This window comes from Lagenorhynchus albirostris, chromosome 4 (assembly GCF_949774975.1).
Source record: "Lagenorhynchus albirostris chromosome 4, mLagAlb1.1, whole genome shotgun sequence".
Taxonomy (NCBI): domain Eukaryota; kingdom Metazoa; phylum Chordata; class Mammalia; order Artiodactyla; family Delphinidae; genus Lagenorhynchus; species Lagenorhynchus albirostris.
This window is the reverse complement of record NC_083098.1, coordinates 110,939,713-110,958,779: the sequence shown is the minus strand read 5'-3', so window position 1 is coordinate 110,958,779 and position 19,067 is coordinate 110,939,713. Positions and strand designations below refer to the sequence as shown.

At 44.4% G+C, this 19,067-nt stretch overlaps 1 protein-coding gene across 1 annotated transcript; it reads left to right on the top strand.

The window, feature by feature from the left end:
* The first annotated feature begins 32 nt into the window (after window positions 1-32).
* On the top strand, window positions 33-18,372 carry LYAR (Ly1 antibody reactive). The gene is made up of 9 exons (XM_060147358.1): window positions 33-164; window positions 4,970-5,145; window positions 6,528-6,642; window positions 9,729-9,836; window positions 9,953-10,036; window positions 13,212-13,638; window positions 14,534-14,620; window positions 17,474-17,559; window positions 18,057-18,372. The coding sequence occupies exons 2-9, from the start codon at window positions 5,024-5,026 to the stop codon at window positions 18,189-18,191; spliced, it is 1,164 nt and encodes a 387-aa protein (XP_060003341.1). The 5' UTR covers window positions 33-164; window positions 4,970-5,023; the 3' UTR covers window positions 18,192-18,372.
* The last annotated feature ends 695 nt before the right edge of the window (window positions 18,373-19,067 follow it).

Below are 19,067 nucleotides of genomic sequence, written 5' to 3'. Positions count from 1 at the left end.
TCCTCCAGGAGGTGTGGCCGCGGCGCGCAGGCGCGCGGGAAGGCGCAGAAGCGAGTTTTGCTGGGGGAATCTCGGGAGGGAGGTGACGGCTCCGCTGGGCGGGCGGTGGCGATTCCACGTGCTCTCGCGGCCGGTTGAAACCTTTGGCGGGCGCTGGCTCAGAGGTGAGGGGCGGTGGCCCAGAGGTCCGACCTAGGAGGCTGGGGCTCAGAGAGTGGGGCGGGGGACGCGCTGTGGCCGATGCCTGCGTTTCCACCGTTAGAGAGTCTCTCCTTTGGCGTATACGCATGGAAGGAGGAAATGCATTCAGGTCCCATTCGTACTCTGGGGAAGTGGAAGGAGTTCCGGACTTGGGATGACCAATCCCTCCGGGTTTTAAAATGGAAAGGCCCCCGTGCCTTGAACCCACAGAGGGGTTTGCAGCCAGGATGGTTGGTCACCGCTGGACTGGGCTACAAGGCATGTTGGGGACGAGGCGCTTGCCTTCTTTGAGTCTTGGGGAGCTGGATCCCAAAGGAGGAGGCCTTAGGGCATAGTGGTTGAGAGCCCGGGACTTAGGGCCAGAATAGCTGCGTGTGAATCCAGGTTTGCCACTAACTGTACGTGTGACCTGCTGCAGGCTACTGAACCACTTCGTGCCTGGTCTGTCAAAAGGGAATAATATAGAATCTAACTCAGAGAATTCTTGTAAGGATTACATGAGCCCAAACGTGTTAACCACCTATGATAGGGCTTGGCACATAGTAGATGCTCAATAAATGTCAGGATTTTCTGCAGCCCCTGCCTCTGAGGAGAGATTAGGGGCATGAAGTGGGGTGTGAGTGCGTACAAGGCTGCCTTTCCTGCAGAGGGCCCATCTGGGACTTATTCAAAGAGCGGCCCCAGCCTTCCCCACCAGTGCCTAGCATAGTGCCTGACAGGTAGGCTTGCACAGATAGTTATTACACCAGTGTTTAAACCCGTGCTGGTGATGTAGTGTGTGGGGAGGGTGTGAGACTGGAACTGGGAGGCAGAGAGACACGGCTCAGCTTCTCCCAGCCTCAGCTGGCTCATCTGTCCAGTGGAGATGGGTGTACCTGCCAACTAGAGTTTTTGCAGAGCAAGGGAGAGGTCCTCCCTGAGTGCACATCCAGACCCTCATCACCCCACATTCAGAGGTTTAGGTGTGATGGTGGACAGTTTGTACTTGTCTGTCCTTCCCTTTCACCATACCCTTCGTTTCTTGGAATTCTCCCTCCTCCCCGCCACCCCCCAAGGGGCTCAGGGCTGGCCTAGATGACCAGATGCATTGTTTCACAGATGGGAGAATTTAAGTTCTGAGGGTTGAGTGCTCAAGGCCACAGCTCACTGGGGGCTGTTGACAGCTTGGCCCCTCAGGTGGGCTGTTTCGGTGTGTGATGGTGGCAGTGGGGTTTAGGTCTGTGTGTGTATGCGAAGGAACGTTTTAAGAATAGTTGTTTTTTTTTTAATAAACAATACAAAAATGTGTAGGGAGGAAGGTAAAAAATCACCCCAAATACAATCCCAGAACAAACCTGAGTTCATGTCATCAGGGAACAGGGCAGTAGCGTGGGCACCCATGGGGTGGGGAGCCATAGGAGACTAGAGAGAGTTTATGAAGATAGATGGATGGACTGAGGGTCACATTTAAAGAAGCATGTGTTTGGAGGGGACTGGGAGCCATGTCACTGACGTGCAGATTAATAGATCACAAGAAATTCTACCATTGGGTAAGGATCCATCACTGACATCTGGGATCTTGTTTAACTTGCCACACAGTGCTCTACGATAGATAATAGACCCATTTTACAGATAAACGGAATCTGCGAAGTTTAGGTACCTCGAGGTCATTTAGTTTTCACTTGGCAGATGCGGGCTCCAGCTCAGATCCTCTGGCCCTGACTCCAGGCCCAGGTCAACAGAACTCGGCCACTGTCTTGATAAGAGGAGACTGAGGTGCCTGGATTGCTTCACAAGTTCCCGGCCCCATACTGATGCTGTCTGTTGCCCATCAACTCAGCGCTACTGTCCAATACCCATCATACTCTGCTGTGACAAGGGTGGTCTCCTTGCCCAGTGTGGCCTGGCTTTAGGCTAAAGACTTAGATTTCCTTTAAATGGACGGTCATGACATATATGGCACCTGAACCCAGTAGACAGGTGTCCTAAAAGTCTTAATGCAGCATGTTTTTAGCTTTTCTAACCTCTGAGCTACAAATGTTACAAATTTACCAAAAACATCATTTGAAAGTTTAATTATTTAAATTTCTTCCACATTTATTTAGTCTTGTGAAGTTTGAATGAGTTGAGTCTTTTGTTTCAGGAAGTGCAGTGCTATCTTCAATTAGAGGAGCTGAATTTTCACAGGGTGTCTTCTTGTAAGTTTGTAGCGTTTGCACTTCTGAAATTGTCAGCCCTGCGCTCAGGCTTGCCAGGCAGGCTGTGCAGTTAGGGTGGTTTTGGGCTTGCTGTTTTGCAGCCCCTCCCTCCTCTCCCCACACAGGCACACAGGCAAGTGTTTACTGCATAAAAGAAAGGGGTAAGCTCCTTACAGACCTTACCTCCTTAGCAAGCAGGTGGCCACACTGCCGCCATTGCTCATCAACCCTAAAAATGCACTGATGGCTCTAAAAATCCAGAGGCACTGTGAGACTGAGTTCTGGCTTACTGTGCAAGCTACCCATTCTACCTTTTAAAGAATCGCAACAGATTTCTAAGTGTAAACATATGCCACGAAAAACCAAATGAAAACGTTTGGAGGGGTATTTTTCTGACGGACACGTGACCAAGTTCTAATCCTCGCCTGAACTGATGTTTACACTGTGTATGGTTAATCCCCAGAGGTAAAAACATGTTTTACACAGATACTCCGATCATCTTTTTTGTCAACATCACTGGCTTTGAGTTGATAAATTTTGTCTCCAGCGGTCCTCTTCAGGCCTTTAATTCCTGACCTTCCACTGCAGCCTGCACCACCCAACTGGATCTCAAAGCTTGCCTAAGCCTCCTCCCCTCCCCTCTCCCCCTTGATTAAGATACAGAATAGACCTCAAAAATGAAGGTTGGAAAGCTCCAGTCCATAGCTTCAGTTTGAGGGGGTATTTTTTTCATGGTTGAATCTCCTTATGAAAGTACTTTTAAATTTTCCAGCAGGTAATTTGGCTCATCGCAGCTGCTTCTACCTTGTGTGTACAATGACAGTCCATTTCTGGGTGCTTAATTAATGGTTTACTGTCATTCTTAGACCAAAGTGCCGCTAGAGACTGTTTATTTGACAGTGTGGTGTGGGCTTTTGTTCTGGCCTTGTTCTCCTTGTGAGGCAGGGTGGCTTCTCTGTTGCCTGCCAGTAATCTATCATCCTTCTGCTGGGTACAGAATGCTGGCTTTGGGGGAATAGGTCATAGTCCAAGTGATGCCAGCCCCCCAGGACTTGTGACTGTTTCACATCTTTACCATAACCAGGTGAGAAGATGGTCTTTGTTGGTGCGCATCCCAGAACAGTCAGGTTTGTTTTCCTCTGGATTCTCTGCTAGGCTGTAGCTGACCACATGTAACCCTGATGGTGAGCTGAGGAAGGGGTCCTGGGGTCAGGGACCCGTGTTTTGTGTGTAGCACATCAGGCAAACTGACATCCAGCAGTGCTCGGTGGGGCAAGAGACCCCCAAGAGAGATCAGCTGGGCCTCTGTAAACCCTGGAGTTGCAGCCAGGATGTACATTTCCATTCAGGGTTGAATGGATGGGAATAGCCCTGATCCTTGCTTAGGTATGTCCTCTCCAGCAGTGACTCAGAACGTGGGAGTGGAGGAGAGACAGTGATTTCATACATGAGAATTTTCCACGACCCAGGAGTCACTCATTTGTGCTGAAGGATTCTCGAATGAAGTCTTATCTGGAAACAAATTGTATCAGTTTACTTGATCCTTACCTTCACCATGAGGAAGAAAGTGCTGGGTTAAACAATTGTTCTCAATATTTTTGCTGTGAAACTTATTTATAATGTGAAACTTATTTATAATGTAAAATGACAACACTCTTAGAATCTAGTGATAAAAAATTATATAACCCTGGAAAGTTACTATGACTTCTGTCACACTTTTAGGTGAATTCATGTTTTGTTAAGCACAATAGCATCTCCGTGAACTTTTTAAATGGTAGTTATGTGTAGGTGTGGACCCACTTGATCATGGGGCAGTGCTCGGGACACTTGGGTTTGGGAACACCCTCCAGTAATGCAGCACCCAGCATTGGGACACCTGAATATGGTCCCGTTTCTTTCTTATTGATCTGACAGGGAGCCACACCTACTCCTGTCCATTAAAACTGAGAGGCACATCCTCATTTTTAACATCTGGTGGGTACATAGTTATGCCTATAGGAGTGCTTTTTGTGCTTATAGAAATTATTTTTAGGCCTCTTCTCCACTTTCCAAACCTTCCTCGGTTCCCCTTTTGCTGTGTTCTTATTGTATTTGGGGACTTGAAATAATTTGCAGCGCATACCTAGAGGCATTAGAGAGAAAGAGAACGCATGTATGCACTTTAAGTTATTGGGAAAGGTAGGATATTTCATTTAACGCCCCCAAAACTCTTCATCTCTAGAGACAGCCTGTGAAGCTTAAATCCTGGTTCCGCTACTGTGTGACCTTGGGCAAATTACTTAATCTCTCTGAGTCCCAATACCTCGTGTAAATTGTGAACAGTAATAGTCCTTACCTCATAGGGTTGCTGTGAGGATTAAATAAGTTCATTAGCTTAAAGCTGTTAGAATAGAGCCCAGCACATGGTAAGCACTCAACGAAAGTTAGCCATATTATTATTGTTGATTATAATTTTACTTATGTGGTGGTAGAGGTTTATTGATTCTGTTGTTGTTTTCATGTGAAAAGCTAGCTGTCTGAATCATATATTTGGAAAAGCAGTTTCAGACTACAATGATAATTATCTTTTTCCTTTTTGATTTTTCTTTTAGGATAAGACTTAAAACCTGTCTTGGATAAAAAAATATTTAATCATTTAGCTAAAAATGGTATTTTTTACATGCAATGCATGTGGTGAATCAGTGAAGAAAATACAAGTAGAAAAGCATGTGGCTCTTTGCCGAAACTGTGAATGTCTTTCCTGCATTGACTGCGGTAAAGACTTCTGGTAAGTTCCACAGAATTCAGGTAGATCCATAGTAAAGGTCCAGACCAATTATGGAACCCCTGGTCCCACAAAGCAGTAAAAAAAAAAAAAAAAAAAGAATAAGCAAGAGGCAAATTTGAGAAAAGAAATTAAGAAAAAAAATTAAAAGTGCCTTACAAGACCATTTGCCTTTTAAGGGTGATGTAAAGAGAAGACTCAGGGAAAGGGAATTATGGGTTCGGTCATAATCTGATCAGTCTGTGACACTTGCTGTTGTGTCCTTGGCACCGTTACCAGACCCAGGGAGGTGACCACGTGGAGTAGGGTTTCAGGGGTGTGGTGTGCTGATCACAGTGAAGAAATGGATTTATAGACCGGAAAATGAATTTATTAATTCACAGTGGAGGAGCTATCTGGGAGAAGAGGCTCGGCCCTCCCTAGAAAATCGGCGGTGATGGTGGCAGTGAAGCTCCTGGCCCCCCGTGTGTCAGGTGCTTCCACTGAGAGGGTCTCTGGAAAGGGGAGGACTGAGGGGAGGGGCAGGATGGATCTTGCTCGTCCACTGTTTCTTCGGGAGGGTCATTTGTAGTTGGCCAACCTCAGCCTCATACTGATTCCCTTCAGCTTCAGAGGGTTCAGGTAAAAAGGTCATTTTTGGTGCATCCGTCCTAGTGGCCTCTATGGCATTTGGGGGATACTTGCTGACAGTCCCTTTTAATTTCTTTCTAAAGCAGTGATATTTAAAAAAAGAAAAAAAAAAGTTTGGAAACTGCTAAAGTCTTCGTTCATACCTAATCCTAGGAGGAGGGATATATAGAACAGGTGAAAATTGGGTGGTTTCTCCTTAGGGGACTTTGCCCTCAACCTTGCTCCCACGTTTCCCTGAGGACCCCATAGAGCTTTAGAAAGATCGTTTGAGACAGAATCAAGTTTCCTTTTTTCCCAAGACTCCTAGATCTTTTTTGTGACCTGATACCACCATTTTACACCACCTTTTAACTTAGTCTACAACTGATTATTGATTGCCTACTATATTTCCAGGAAGTCCTACAGGTTTTGTAATTTAAGATAAAGCCACCCTGTTGTAGAGAGTTCTTTCCTTTTTTATTTAGTATATATTCACATATGACTAAAAAAAAAATGCTGCCTATCAATTTGATTTTAAGACATTTGTATATAAAAATGGGTGGAAAGTTTGGTGGTGGGTTTTGAACAGTTGGGAAGAAGGAAAATGTGATGTGACCAGGAGGTTACCAGTATAGTAAGTGAAAGAGGTGAGATGGCTGTACAGAGCACAGATGTGAATGTAAGTGTGGACGGCAGAAGGCTGGGGCAGCGTGCTAGCTTTAGACAGAGACTCCAATTTGAGAATCAATCTAACGGTGGAACTTTCTCACTTTAAGGGGTGACGACTATAAAAACCATGTGAAATGCATAAGCGAAAATCAGAAGTATGGTGGCAAAGGGTATGAAGGTAAAACCCACAAAGGTGATGTTAAACAGCAGGCATGGATTCAGGTAAGGTCTTCCTTTTCTTTTCTTTTTATTATTATTTTACTTGGACTGTATCTCTTTTTTTCTTAAAGACTTCAACTGTTTTGTTTTTTTTTTAATTTGTTTTTATTTTTATTTATTTTTGGCTGCATTGGGTCTTTGTTGCTGCACGCGGGCTTCTTCTAGTTGCAGAGAGCAGGGGCTACTCTTCATTGCGGTGTGCAGGCTTCTCATTGCGGTGGCTTCTGTTGTTGCGGAGCACGGACTCTAGGTGCGCGGGCTCAGTAGTTGTAGCGCATGGGCTTAGTTGCTCTGCGGCATGTGGGATCTTCCCGGACCAGGGCTCGAACCCGTGTCCTCTACATTGGCAGGCGGATTCTTAACCACTGCGCCACCAGGGAAGCCCTGTAAGATCTAATTCATCAAAAAGCTTCATCTGACATCTTCTAGTTTCTTGGGACACCTAAGAAACCAAGAATAAATGTTATCATCCGTGCAGGCAAGACCCAGAAACATCACGTCTTCGGATAGAGCTCTTTATTTCTCTTTCAGTGCAACTGCAGTGTATTTTGTCTTTAATCTACACGTTTTGCAGATTTCTTGCAAAAATATTTCCAAATTCTCACTGACTTTCCCTTGGCTACGAAACCGAACAGAACCTTTCTAATCTGTATCTGCATCTAGTGAAGATGCATCTTTTATAACTCAAACTATGTTAAGCTGTGGTGTCTGTCATCAGAGTCGGGCAAAACAGAGACATTTTCATAAATGTGAGGAATTTTCTACTTCTAAAATAGAATGAAAGCATACATTATAAAAGTGGCAAAAGCAGCGAAATCCCTAGTTTACTGAGGTATAGCTTCCAGTATGTTATTCACCATTTACAGAAGAGTAGCAGGAGGAAAGATTCAGAAAGGAAGGTAGGAGAATGAAAAGACATGTCATCTGTGTGGAAACTCTGTATTTTCCTGGAAATCAAATAAATAGTTACTCTCTTTGATGACAGAGTTTAAATGTGAATTTTCTGATATTGACTAGCTTACTGAGTTAGAAAACTCCTGGGAGGGAAAATCGGTTCACGAAGGACTAACAAAGTCTGCCAGTGCAGATTGAGAAGCTAGTGAGACCCCTTGTCTTAACTGAGATATTTGGGCCGGCGGCCATCAGCCATACTTTGGGGCCCTATGTCTGCTCTCCCTGAGTACCGGATAACATTCCTAGGCCCCTGAGCTGGAGGTACCTGGTGTGTGAGTTCTGTGTCTGTTGACATCACATCTTGGATGAAATCCTCTAGAGCAGAGGTCAGCAAAGTACAGCCCACAGGTCAGATCCGGCCCACTGCCTCTTTGTAAAGTTTTATTGACACCCAGCCATACCCATTTGTTTACACGTTGTCTATGGTTGCTTTAGTGCTACAAGGACTGCACTGAGTAGTTAGGACAGAAACTAAATGGTCTGCAAAGCCTCAAATCTTTTCAGAAAAGGTTTGCCCACCCTTGTTCTAAACTGTCAGGCTTCAGCAGCCGTGCCACTGTATTAGAGATCCGAGGACTTTGTTCCGGATTCTGTCCTGGTGCACCGGTCCGCTCCCCATCCAAGTCCTCTCTAGCTCGCTAGCTGGCATCGTTAGCAGACACCTGAGACCGAATGTGGTCTGCTGGGAGAGTGCACGGGTCCTGCTGCGACCTGTCCAACAGACATGGATTTGGGTATTTATTCTGTTCCTTAAATCCATAAATTCTCCATTTTTAAAGATTGAATTTTGGAATCCCATCAGTGTTAATGTTCACCAAGCATCCTTCCCAATGTCTCTGTGCTTACACACAGAGAGTGGATAGTGGGTCAGGGAGAAATACCCTATTTGGCATGGATCTCAGTGTTTTCCTCCAAACTCGGTCGCTGGTACGCTTCTCCTCTGGTTCAGCACGCGGCTCTGGCCTGTGCTGAGCTAGCCTGACTTCTTCCTTGTTCATGCTTTCTTGATTTGTTTTTCTGCCTGGGTGCCTTATCCTCTTTGTATCCTGTATCAGTTTTTTTCTGGTCTGTTTATATATAGCTGCAGTTCTTCCCTAATGCAGGGACCCTTTCCTGCACTATATTTGTTTAGCTGCATTATTTGTCTTTATTTGTTGGCTCATAAGTGACCATCTTTCTTATGGATTGCCATCTCCCTAACTTTAATAATTACCTTTTTCCTCTGCCTTCACTGTGATTGCCATAAGCCCTTTCTCTAGATCACTTATTTATTTTTCATCTCTTGTTCTTGCTATGTCATGTTTGTTTGTTCGATTTTAATATTGTTGTCTTGATCTTAAATTTAGTCCCTAGAATATCCACTTTTGTCTTATTCTTTTGATCACTTTTGGTTTGTTTATACTTTTTTCTTTCAGTTTTTAAAAATTGTGATAGATTATACATGACATATAGTTTACCATTTTAAAGTATATACAACTAAGTACATGCACAATGTTGTGCAACCATCACCACCATCTATCTCCAGAGCTTTTTCATTTTTTGGTAGGGATTACATTTGAATCTGTAGCTCTCTTTGGGTAGTACTGACATCTTAATAATATTGTCTTCAATTCATGGACATGGGATATCTTTCCATTTATCTGTATCTTTAATTTCTCTCAGCAGTGTTTTGTAGTTTTCAGTATATGTCTTTCAGCCCCTTGGTTGGTTTAGTTTGTTCCTAAGCATTTTATTCGTTTTGATGGTATTATAAATGGAATTGTTTTCTTAATTTCTTTTTCGATTTGTTTACTGTTAGTGTATATAAATGCAACTTGATTTCTGAGTGTTGATTTTGTATCCTGTGACTGCTGAACTTGTTAATTGGCCCTGAAGATTCTTTTTGTGGAATCTTTTGGGTTTGCACCGTGTAAGACTATGTTATCTGCGAACAGAGATTATTTTACTTCTTCCTTTCCAGTGTGGATGCTTTATATTTCTTGCCTAATTGCTCTGGACTTTCAGTACTATGTTGAATTTGTAAACATAGACATTAATACAAAATCTGTACGTGACGTGTGAACCCGCGAGTTTGACTTTCATGAAACTCATCTGTCAATTATTTATTGTTTTTGTTTTATCTTCATTTTTTGTAGAAAATTAATGAATTAATAAAAAGACCCAATGTCGGCCCCAAAGTGAGGGAACTTTTAGGGCAAATTAGTGGTTTTGACAACGTTCCCAGGAAAAGGGCGAAATTTCAGGTATGTATTTGATATGACTTCCTTGAATGGAAGGGATATGGGCCTATTGGTGACAGCTTATGTATACCTGTCAAAATATGGGATAAGTGAGGTTTTTTCTTTTTTTTTTCATACAGAATTGGATGAAGAACAGTTTAAAAGTTCATAATGAATCCATCCTGGAGCAGGTGTGGAATATCTTTTCTGAAGCTTCCAGCAATGTAAGTCAGATCTCACTCTAGACTTGCAGTGTGGCAAAAATGATTGGTAATAATGAAACGGGAATGTCTTATTTTTGGAGGTCAAGACAGCCTTCTTTTTCAGAGAGCCTCTCTGTGCCTTCATTAATGGGAAGGAATAAACAGTGCACTGCAGAGAAGATTTCCTTATTATGCAGAGAAAGGTATTTAATCCCAATGTTTGATAATGGTACCAGCTAACATGAATTGATCCACTTAGAAATCAGGCAGCGGGAAGTGTTAGAAAGAACAGGACCTTCGGGTTTCTGACAGACCTGGTTTGGAATCCCTGCTGTGCTGTTTGCCAAGCGTTTGATCTTGAGCATGTTATTTAACCTCTCTGAGCCTGAGTTTCCTTATCTTAAATAAAAGTGGGCATTTATACTCAGTACTTACTGGGTACCTGATGTGTGTCAGGCCCCAAACAAAAAATAGAAAATATCTCAGGTGTGATAGTGCCACCAAGAAAAATAAACAGGGTGAGGACAGAGAGGGTGACTAGGTGTTCTTTTAGGTGTGGGGTGAGGGGTCACGGAAGGCAAATGAGGGTATACAGGCATCCCAGCTCATGCCCAGCAGGTGGGGGCACTCGGTAAGTGCTGGTCTCCTTCCTTCTGCTGGACGGAGAAGTCATTGGGGTAAATGAGTCAACCACCTTCAGTCAAAATGGTTTGATCAGAGAGGCCCCAGACGTGGAATACACATGCAGGGAGTCTTACTTTGATATCTTGTAGGCACATTCTTGGTTACATTGTTACACATTTTTCTCATTAATTCAGTTGCACTTAGCTCCTACTTGGAGCTTAAGTCCCATCTGGAGACATATTGTTAGTGTTTCAAAAAAAACAGTGGGGTCTGACTGGTCTTTTATTCTAGTCACCTTGTCAGCAATTAATTTGCTTTTTTATGTAGAGAGAATAGTTTTGGCCACAGATTGGGATAAAAATGAAACTTTCTCTTGGCAGTATATCTAGCGTGTGTCTCTAAACATACAAACTAGGCCTTTGAAACCTTACAACCAATCACTTAATTGGCAGTTATGTGGCACCTGCTTTTTAAAGGTTATTTACATTTTAACTAAGAATCAAAAGTTTAAAATTACTTAGTTTAACTCCAGAGTTCAAAAAAAAGGGTTTTCCACTTTCCTTTTTAAAGCTGTGAACATACTAAGAATTAAATAAAATAACCAGTAAGCAGCTCGTGGTAAACTCTGAGCTCTGTAAAACGAGGCTTGTTATTGCATTGCCTTTGTGCAGTAAATGTCCCAGCATGTGCCTAGAGATTGTGGTGCAAACAGTTCAGAGGCCCCGCAGGTGTTGGGCTGGAGACTTTATATTCTTCTCAGCTGCAACACTCTCTGTACCCTGGTGTGCATCGCACCTGGTCACTGTGGATGCAGCCATCCTCAGGCCCAAGTCCTGCCCTCCAGAGCTGTATTCTAGTGGGGGAGGCAGACAGACAGCTGCGTATAAGGGTTGATGCTATGGTGTCAGGTGTGATACGGGCCAGGAAGCAATGGGAGGCAGGAGACGGGGCAGAGAGTAAAGGAGGGTGCTCTGTCAGGAGAGAGTCGGTGAAGTCGTCCCTGAGGGGACCACGTTGGAGGAGAGCCTGGAATGAAATACGAAGTAGATGGGGAGTGAATTTGTTCACTCATTTATTGAGTAGCTGCTGGGCGGGTGAATGTGTGTCTCCCTCCCTCCTTCCTTTCCTCGCTCTCTCCCCTCCCTCTCTCCACCTTCTTCCAGCAGCTGGGGGATTGGTTTGGAAGTGGAGGCGAGGCAGCAGCTAGAGACTTAGCTGAACGGGTCGGTCTCAGGGCTGCGGCACTGAGACCCTGGTGTGATCATGCTCACTACACACTGTACCCTAGGAAGGAGCTTGTAGGACAGGGTGTCCCTCTTCCTCCTGAGATCCTTTCTGAACTCATCCCCTGCCCCGCCCGCATGTACATGGACGACTTGGCTTCTCTGAACTGCTGCTGAGAAAACTCCAACTATTTAGTTTAATCTTTAGTATTAATATCCTAAATGCTACTCTTTGAGCCCGGGGCTGGGCATTGAGGGTTGCCTGAGGCGGGAGCTCAGTAGAGTTCTTGTTTGTCAGTGAAAGCCAGTCCTTCATTTGGTCCAGGTTGGGGGCAGCATTCCCCCCTTGTGGCCTCGCCTCTCAAAGGAGGAGGACTGCGGTGACTTGTGCCAGTCATCTGGCCATTAACTAACGGAGATGGAACGTGGGCCCTGGCCTCGGACTGTCCACCACACCTGCAGCAGCCCCGGAGCCGCCAGCACTGACCTTGGCCCTGTCCCTCCAGATGCATCAGGGCTCCTTGAGCAGTTCAGTGAATTGCTCCACATCTTCTCTTGAGAAAGGGCAGGCCTAGAGACTGCAGCAGGCAATGGGGCTGGCTTTGCTGAAGTCATTTTTTAAAACAGTCTGTGTGCTGGTTTGAATAAGGTGGTGCAGTAAATGGGAAGTTTATCTTATTCCAGCTCACATTTCCATGGTTCCTTACTCTCCACTTTATACTCTGTCCAGGTGTCCCTGACTGTCCACTAAGGGTAACCATCAATCTAAACACTGATGATGATAACAGCATCTCTGTCTAGTACTCAGTAGTTTACAAAACTCTTCCCGTACGTCTGGCTGCTTTATTGAGCATCGCTTTTCTCATTTTATTTGTACATGAACTGTATCAGGTAGCTATCACTAGCTTTCTTTTCACAGATGAGGAAATAGGTTTGGAGCAGGTAAATAACTTGCCCTGAGTTACCTGGCTAGTAATGAACAGAGCTGGAACTTGAACCCAGGTCTGCAGATGCATAAATCTGGTGGTTTCTGCCACACCTACATGCTCATCTTCTACCAAAAAGGCAAACAGCGAGCCAGAATTAAAGGTCTGGCTTTTACATGGCATACGGATTCTTCACTTTTCCAGTGGAATGAAAATGTTAAGTGCAGAGAGGAATGTGGACTGTGGGTAGTTTTTTCCATTTTTGTATACTTACTGCCACATGTTAACTATTTTGGTGGGGGTCACAGTTGTAAAATGGTAAGTAATAACAGTTTCCTTAGAAGAATTTATTCAGTAGATACATGAGATGATATGTGTCTGGAATGAGTATTTATGTGTTTCTTGGTTTCACTTAACAATAAGGAACCAGTCAGTAAGGGGCAAGATCAGCAGCCGCTGGAGCAAGCGGCCAAACCATGTGCAGAGAACAATGCCAAGGTCGTGTCCTCCAAAGCAAATGACAGCATGGAAGAGCCAGCAGAGACGAAGAAGAATAAGAGAGAAAGGAAGGAAGAACGGCAGAAGAAGAGAAAAAAGGAAAAGAAAGAACTAAAATTAGAAAACCACCAAGAGAATTCAAAGAGTCAGAAGCCTAAGAAGCGCAAAGCAGGACAGGAGGCCGAGCAGGAGGCTGCAGGGGAGGCCGTCTTCGAGGCCGTCAGCTCTGCAGGGAAGAAGAGCCAGAGGAGCAAGGCTGAGTGCACCCAGGACGGGGTGGTGGATAGAGGCGCGGAGCGGGAAGGGGAGACAAAAACCAGTCTAGGGAAAAGAAAGCAGAAGCATTCGGAAGGTTTGTGGCTAGCTTATGCTCCAGGGTTTGTTTTTTGTTTTGTTTTGTTTTTTGTTTTTTTTATAAATTTATTTATTTTTGTTTACCTTTGGCTGCGTTGGGTCTTCGTTGCTGCGTGCCGGCTTTCTCTAGTTGCGGCGAGCGGGGGCTCCTCTTCGTTGTGGTGCACGAGCTTCTCATTGCAGTGGCTTGTCTTGTTGTGGAGCACGGGCTCTAGGTGCTCGGGCTTCAGCAGTTGTGGCTCACAGGCTCTAGAGCGTAGGCTCAGTAGTTGTGGCGCACGGGCTTAGTTGCTCCACGGCATGTGGGATCTTCCCGGACCAGGGCTCGAACCCGTGTCCTCTGCTTTGGCAGGCGGATTCTTTTTTTTGTTGTTTTGTTTTTGTTTTTGTTTTGCGGTACGCGGGCCTCTCACTGTTGTGGCCTCTCCCGTTGTGGAGCACAGGCTCCGGACGCGCAGGCTCAGTAGCCATGGCTCACGGGCCTAGACGCTCTGCGGCATCTGGGATCTTCCCAGACCGGGGCACGAACCCGTGTCGCCTGCATTGGCAGGCGGACTCTCAACCACTGCGCCACCAGGGAAGCCCCTGTTAAATACTTCTTAAGCTGTGAGTTTGGGATGTCTAAAATCTGTTAGACCTTGCATTTTGAACCACGTAAGGCAAAGAGCATAAGGTTTGGGATCAGGCCATCCTGGGCTTAGTCTGGGCAGGTGTCATCACCTCGCAACTGCCCATTTTGTCATCTGCCTTGGAGGAGAAACCCCACGGGTCTGGGGTGCTTGGGGAATGAGCAGGGTGATGGATGTGAGGGGCCTGGCCATGTAGGCTTCTCATTAAATGGTAGCCGCTAGTATAAATGCGAAATATTTTTTTAAATCTTTCTAATTACTTAGTTGAAGCGGATTCTAAGAAGAAAAAGATTAAGCTCCTGGGACATTCTGAGGACGGAGAACCGGAAAACCATGAGGCTTCTGCAAAAGGTATGGCTGCCATCATTTGGAAGCTCTGCCCTCTTTAGGCTGGGGGAGGAGGAGGAGAGCTGGGCCCGTCCGATGGTCATGCCCTCCGGAGGCACGTGGAAGAACTTGAAGCAAAATCCGTTCTCTAGGGTGTGACTGCTAAGTAATGAGCAAGAGCCATGTGAGTTGGTCGTACAGGGTCTGTCCAGCTTTGAGGATGGAATGTAAAGCTGTCTGGATTGGAAGCATGTGTTATCTTTGGAGCTTAAAATAAACCCTGGTTCTGAGGCCCTGTTCGCTCTCCCTGCTTCCTTGTCCCTGCCTCTCATCCTCTCCTAGAAGTACCCTGAGGTCCAGCCGGGCTTGGCTTTTCCTCCTCCCGTCTCTGGGTCTGTCCCTGCTGTCCCCGCGCTCAGAGCCCCACGGCCACCCCGTCCCTCAGCCAGAGTGCGCACTTGTCAGCTCCAAGGTTCCTCTTAAGCACTGCCCCCTCCGCAGAGCTGTTCCCACTGCTCAGGCCTAGAGCACTCCCTAGGGTCCTGCCAGTCAAGAACAGGCCCGAGGACTCCATGGGAATCAAGACTTTATTCACAGAACTTTAGTAACTGCTCGAGTTGGGTTAGATTTCTTAGCTTGTAACTTTGACTATGTGAAGCTTCTCTTTTTTTTTTTAAGTTAAATTTTCAGTTTTGAGATAATTGTAGATTCACGTGCAGTTGTAAGAAATGATACAGACTTACGGATCCTTCTGTAGCCTTTACCCCATTTCCTCCGAGGCTGGTACCTCACACAACTGTAGGACAAAATGCCACTGGGCTGTTAACCTCGTACAGTCAAGAGACAAACATTCCCGTCCCCACGAGGACCCTCCTGCTGCCCTCTTATAGCCACACCCACTTTCCTGTTGCCCCACCCCCTCCTTTACCCCAGAGGTCCACACTGTCCGTTTACCTCCATTTACCTCTCCGTTTACCTCTCCATTTCTATAATTTTATAATTTCAGAATGTGACATAAATGGCATCATTGAGTCTGTAACCCTTTGAGATCGGCTCTTTTCACTCAGCCTTGTTCTCAGCAGATTCATCCAGGTTGCTGCACATCTCAATAATCCATTCCTCTTCATTGTGAGCAGTGGCCTGGTGTGAATGTACCACAATTTGGTTATCCATTCATCTGTTGACAGACATCTAGGTTATTTCCAGTTCAGGGTTATTATGAATAAAGTGCATGTACAGGTTTTCCTGTGGACATGCGTCATGTTTTCTGGAACAAATGTTCAGGAGTGCAATGGCTGTCTAGTACGGTAGTTGCATGTTTAGTTTTTTAAGAAACTGCCCACTTTCTCAGAGTGGCTGTACCGTTGAATATTCCCTCCAGCAATGTGTGAGGGGTCCAGTTTCCCCACACCCTGGCCAACATTTGGTGTTACTGTTTTTTATTTTAGCCATTTCAATGGGTATGTGGTAATAGCTCACAGTGGTTTTAATTTGTATATCCCTAATGACGTTGAATATCTTTTCATGTACTTATTTCCCATTTGTCTATCTCTTCATTAAATTGTCTGTTCTCGTTCTTTGCCCATTTTCTAATTGAATTGTTTGATTTTTTTTAACTGTTGAGATTTGAGAGTTCTTTATATATTCTAAATACTAGTCCTTTGTGAGATATGTGGTTTGCAAGTTTTTGTTCAGTCTGTAGCTTGTCCTTTTATCCTCTTAACAGTATCTTTTTGTAGAGCAAAAGTTTTTGATTTTGATGAAGCCTCACTTGTCAGTTTTTCCTTTAAGAGATGATACTTTTGATGTCATCTAAGAACTCTTTTTGCCAGCCCTAAATCCCAAAGACTTTTTTTCTGTTTTTTCCCGAAATGTCTTACAGTTTTAGATTTTTACACCCAAGTCCATGATCCATTTTGAGTTAATTTTTCTGAGGTATGAGACTTGGTTCAAGGTTCATTTCTTTGCTCGTCAACGTCCAGTTGGTCCACACCATTTGTTGAAAACGCTGTCTTTTCCCTCAGTGAATTGCTTTTGCACCTTTGTCAAATATCTGTTGGGCATATTTGTGTAGTTCTATTCTGGGTTCTGTCTCATTGGTTTGTGTATCCGTCCCTCCACCACACATTCTTGACTAGAGTAGTTATAGCCAAAGTTTTGAAATTGGGTAGGCTTATTCCTCTCGCTTTATTCTTTTTCAGAATTAGAAGATTTAGAATAATCTTGCCTATGTCTGCAAAGAATCTTGCTGTGATTTATATAGGAATTGCATTATACCTGTATATTGATCTGGGGAGAATTGATCACTTTACTGTGTTGAGTCTTCTACGCCATGAACATAGCGTGTCTTTCCGTGTATTTAAATCTTTGATTTCTTTCATTAGCATTATGTATCTTCAGCTTACATGTCTTCATCTCCCCAGAAGCAGAGGTTCCCAAGATGAGTCCTAACCTGCTGACAGTAATTATTTGTGGCTGTCCTCTGTCCTCTCTGGTTCAAGGTTCAGCTCCTTTTGCTCATCTTTGCCTTGCTTACTGTGCTTAGAAAGCGCCTTGATCTTAGTGGATCCTTAGTAAATCTTAAGTTCATTAGATACAAGCCCTATCTTTTTTATAGGAATTTATAGGATGGTGGTACTTAATGGTACTTAGTTAACCTGCTCACTCTAAGAATGAGTTCTGTGGATGGTAGTCAGCGCTTCTCGGCCACTGTGATTGGACAGGTCAGGTGTCTGCAGCACGGTACTGTGGCATCCTGTCCGTTCTGGGCTTCTTCATTCCTGGGTAGCAGCAAATAGATGGTGCAGAAATGGTTTCTTAACCCTTTTGATAGTACAACAAAATACAGTGTTTTACATATAATTCTCTATATCGTAGGTAAATTCAACTGGAAGGGAACTATTAAAGCTGTTCTGAAACAGGCCCCAGACAACGAAATAACAATCAAAAAGCTAAGGAAAAAGGTATGAAGTATGAACCAGGTATATATAAGCTGGGGAGAATCATTTCTTTATTTTAAAATGTACAGTTTTGTTCTGTTTTTCTAAATCTGAAATACTGTAGTGTGTATGTGTGTGTCTCAGTGACTTTCAAGTTGCTCCTTTTAGCCCCTCAGGGCTTGTGGGGAAGGGATGGAGCCAGACCCCATCCACGCTTCCTCAGCCAGAGCAGTGCCTACATTAAATATGAAAATTACTGCTCTACGTATGTTGCTGTCTTTTGATTATTTCAGAACAATGGTTTTTTCTCATTGTAACTTTTTATCAGTGTCTGAAACATGCAGCCAGGTGCTCACACGTGTACAGCTACATGAATTGTCACAAGCAGGACACCCTTGTGTAACCAGTACCTGGGTTCTTTCATTTGTCACTGTCGGCCTTATTGTGGGTCAGAGAAAGAACATTGTAGGTCAATTTTCAGGACAAATACACCCATTTGACAGTTGTTTTCCTTTGTGAAGGTTTTAGCTCAGTATTATGCAGTGACAAATGAACATCACAAATCTGAAGAGGAACTCCTGGTCATCTTTAACAAGAAAATCAGCAAGAACCCCACCTTGAAGTTATTAAAGGACAAGGTCAAGCTTTTAAAATGAACATTTTTATATTTAAAAATTGAATCCATTCCGTTGATCTTCTCCTTTCACAACTGTTTGTAAAACATGTAATGATTATAACAACTCAAATTTTGCTTTCCAAAGCTGTATTTTTAAGTTAAGAAAAAAATATATTTTTGGTAGAACTTATATGAGAAAATAAAATATATTCTTGTCCCAAGTTCTAAATTTGTGGTAGTGAAAATATTTTTAAATGTGACAGGTCAAAAAATAACTTGGGGGCTGCCCTGGTGGCGCAGTGGTTGAGTGTCCGCCTGCCGATGCAGGGGATGTGGGTTCGTGCCCCGGTCCGGGAGGATCCCACATGCCGCGGGGCGGCTGGGCCCGTGAGCCACGACCGCTGGGCCTGCGTGTCCGGAGCCTGTGCTCCGCAGCGGGAGAGGCCACAACGGTGAGAGGCCCACGTACCGCAAAAAAACAAAACAAAACAAAAATAAATAACTTGGTCAGACTAGAAAGCAGTTGTTTTAACTACATCACTTCTACACATTTTCAATTAGAGGGTTTTGTGGGTTCGTTTTTTGCGTGGTTTAATGTATATGTGAATTGTAGTATTTCATCCAGGAACAGTCGAAACAGTCCTTTGTGTGTCATAATCCTTGCGCAGCCAGAAGTTCTGCTCTTTAGAGGGGGTTTCTCTGTAACAGTTTGGCCCATCCACTCTGGCCCAGTCCATCTTCGGCCACAGATGGCAGATTTGTCGGTGACTAGATTTTGGGGTGTGGCCTATGACCAGGTATAGGGAACCAGCTCGTTGGAAACTGAATCCGTTATTCAGTGCTCCAGTTGGATTGACATGCTTTCAGAACTGGTCCTCTAAATCCTAGTTTATTGTGCAGGAGGAGAGCCAGGCCA

Bases quoted from the DNA above. Each gene is read 5' to 3' on its own strand.
- LYAR (XM_060147358.1), top strand. From the start codon at position 5,024: ATGGTATTTTTTACATGCAATGCATGTGGTGAATCAGTGAAGAAAATA. The intron at 6,643-9,728 runs GTAAGGTCTTCC...CATTTTTTGTAG, and splicing joins AACAGCAGGCATGGATTCAG to AAAATTAATGAATTAATAAA. The intron at 17,560-18,056 runs GTATGAAGTATG...TCCTTTGTGAAG, and splicing joins TCAAAAAGCTAAGGAAAAAG to GTTTTAGCTCAGTATTATGC.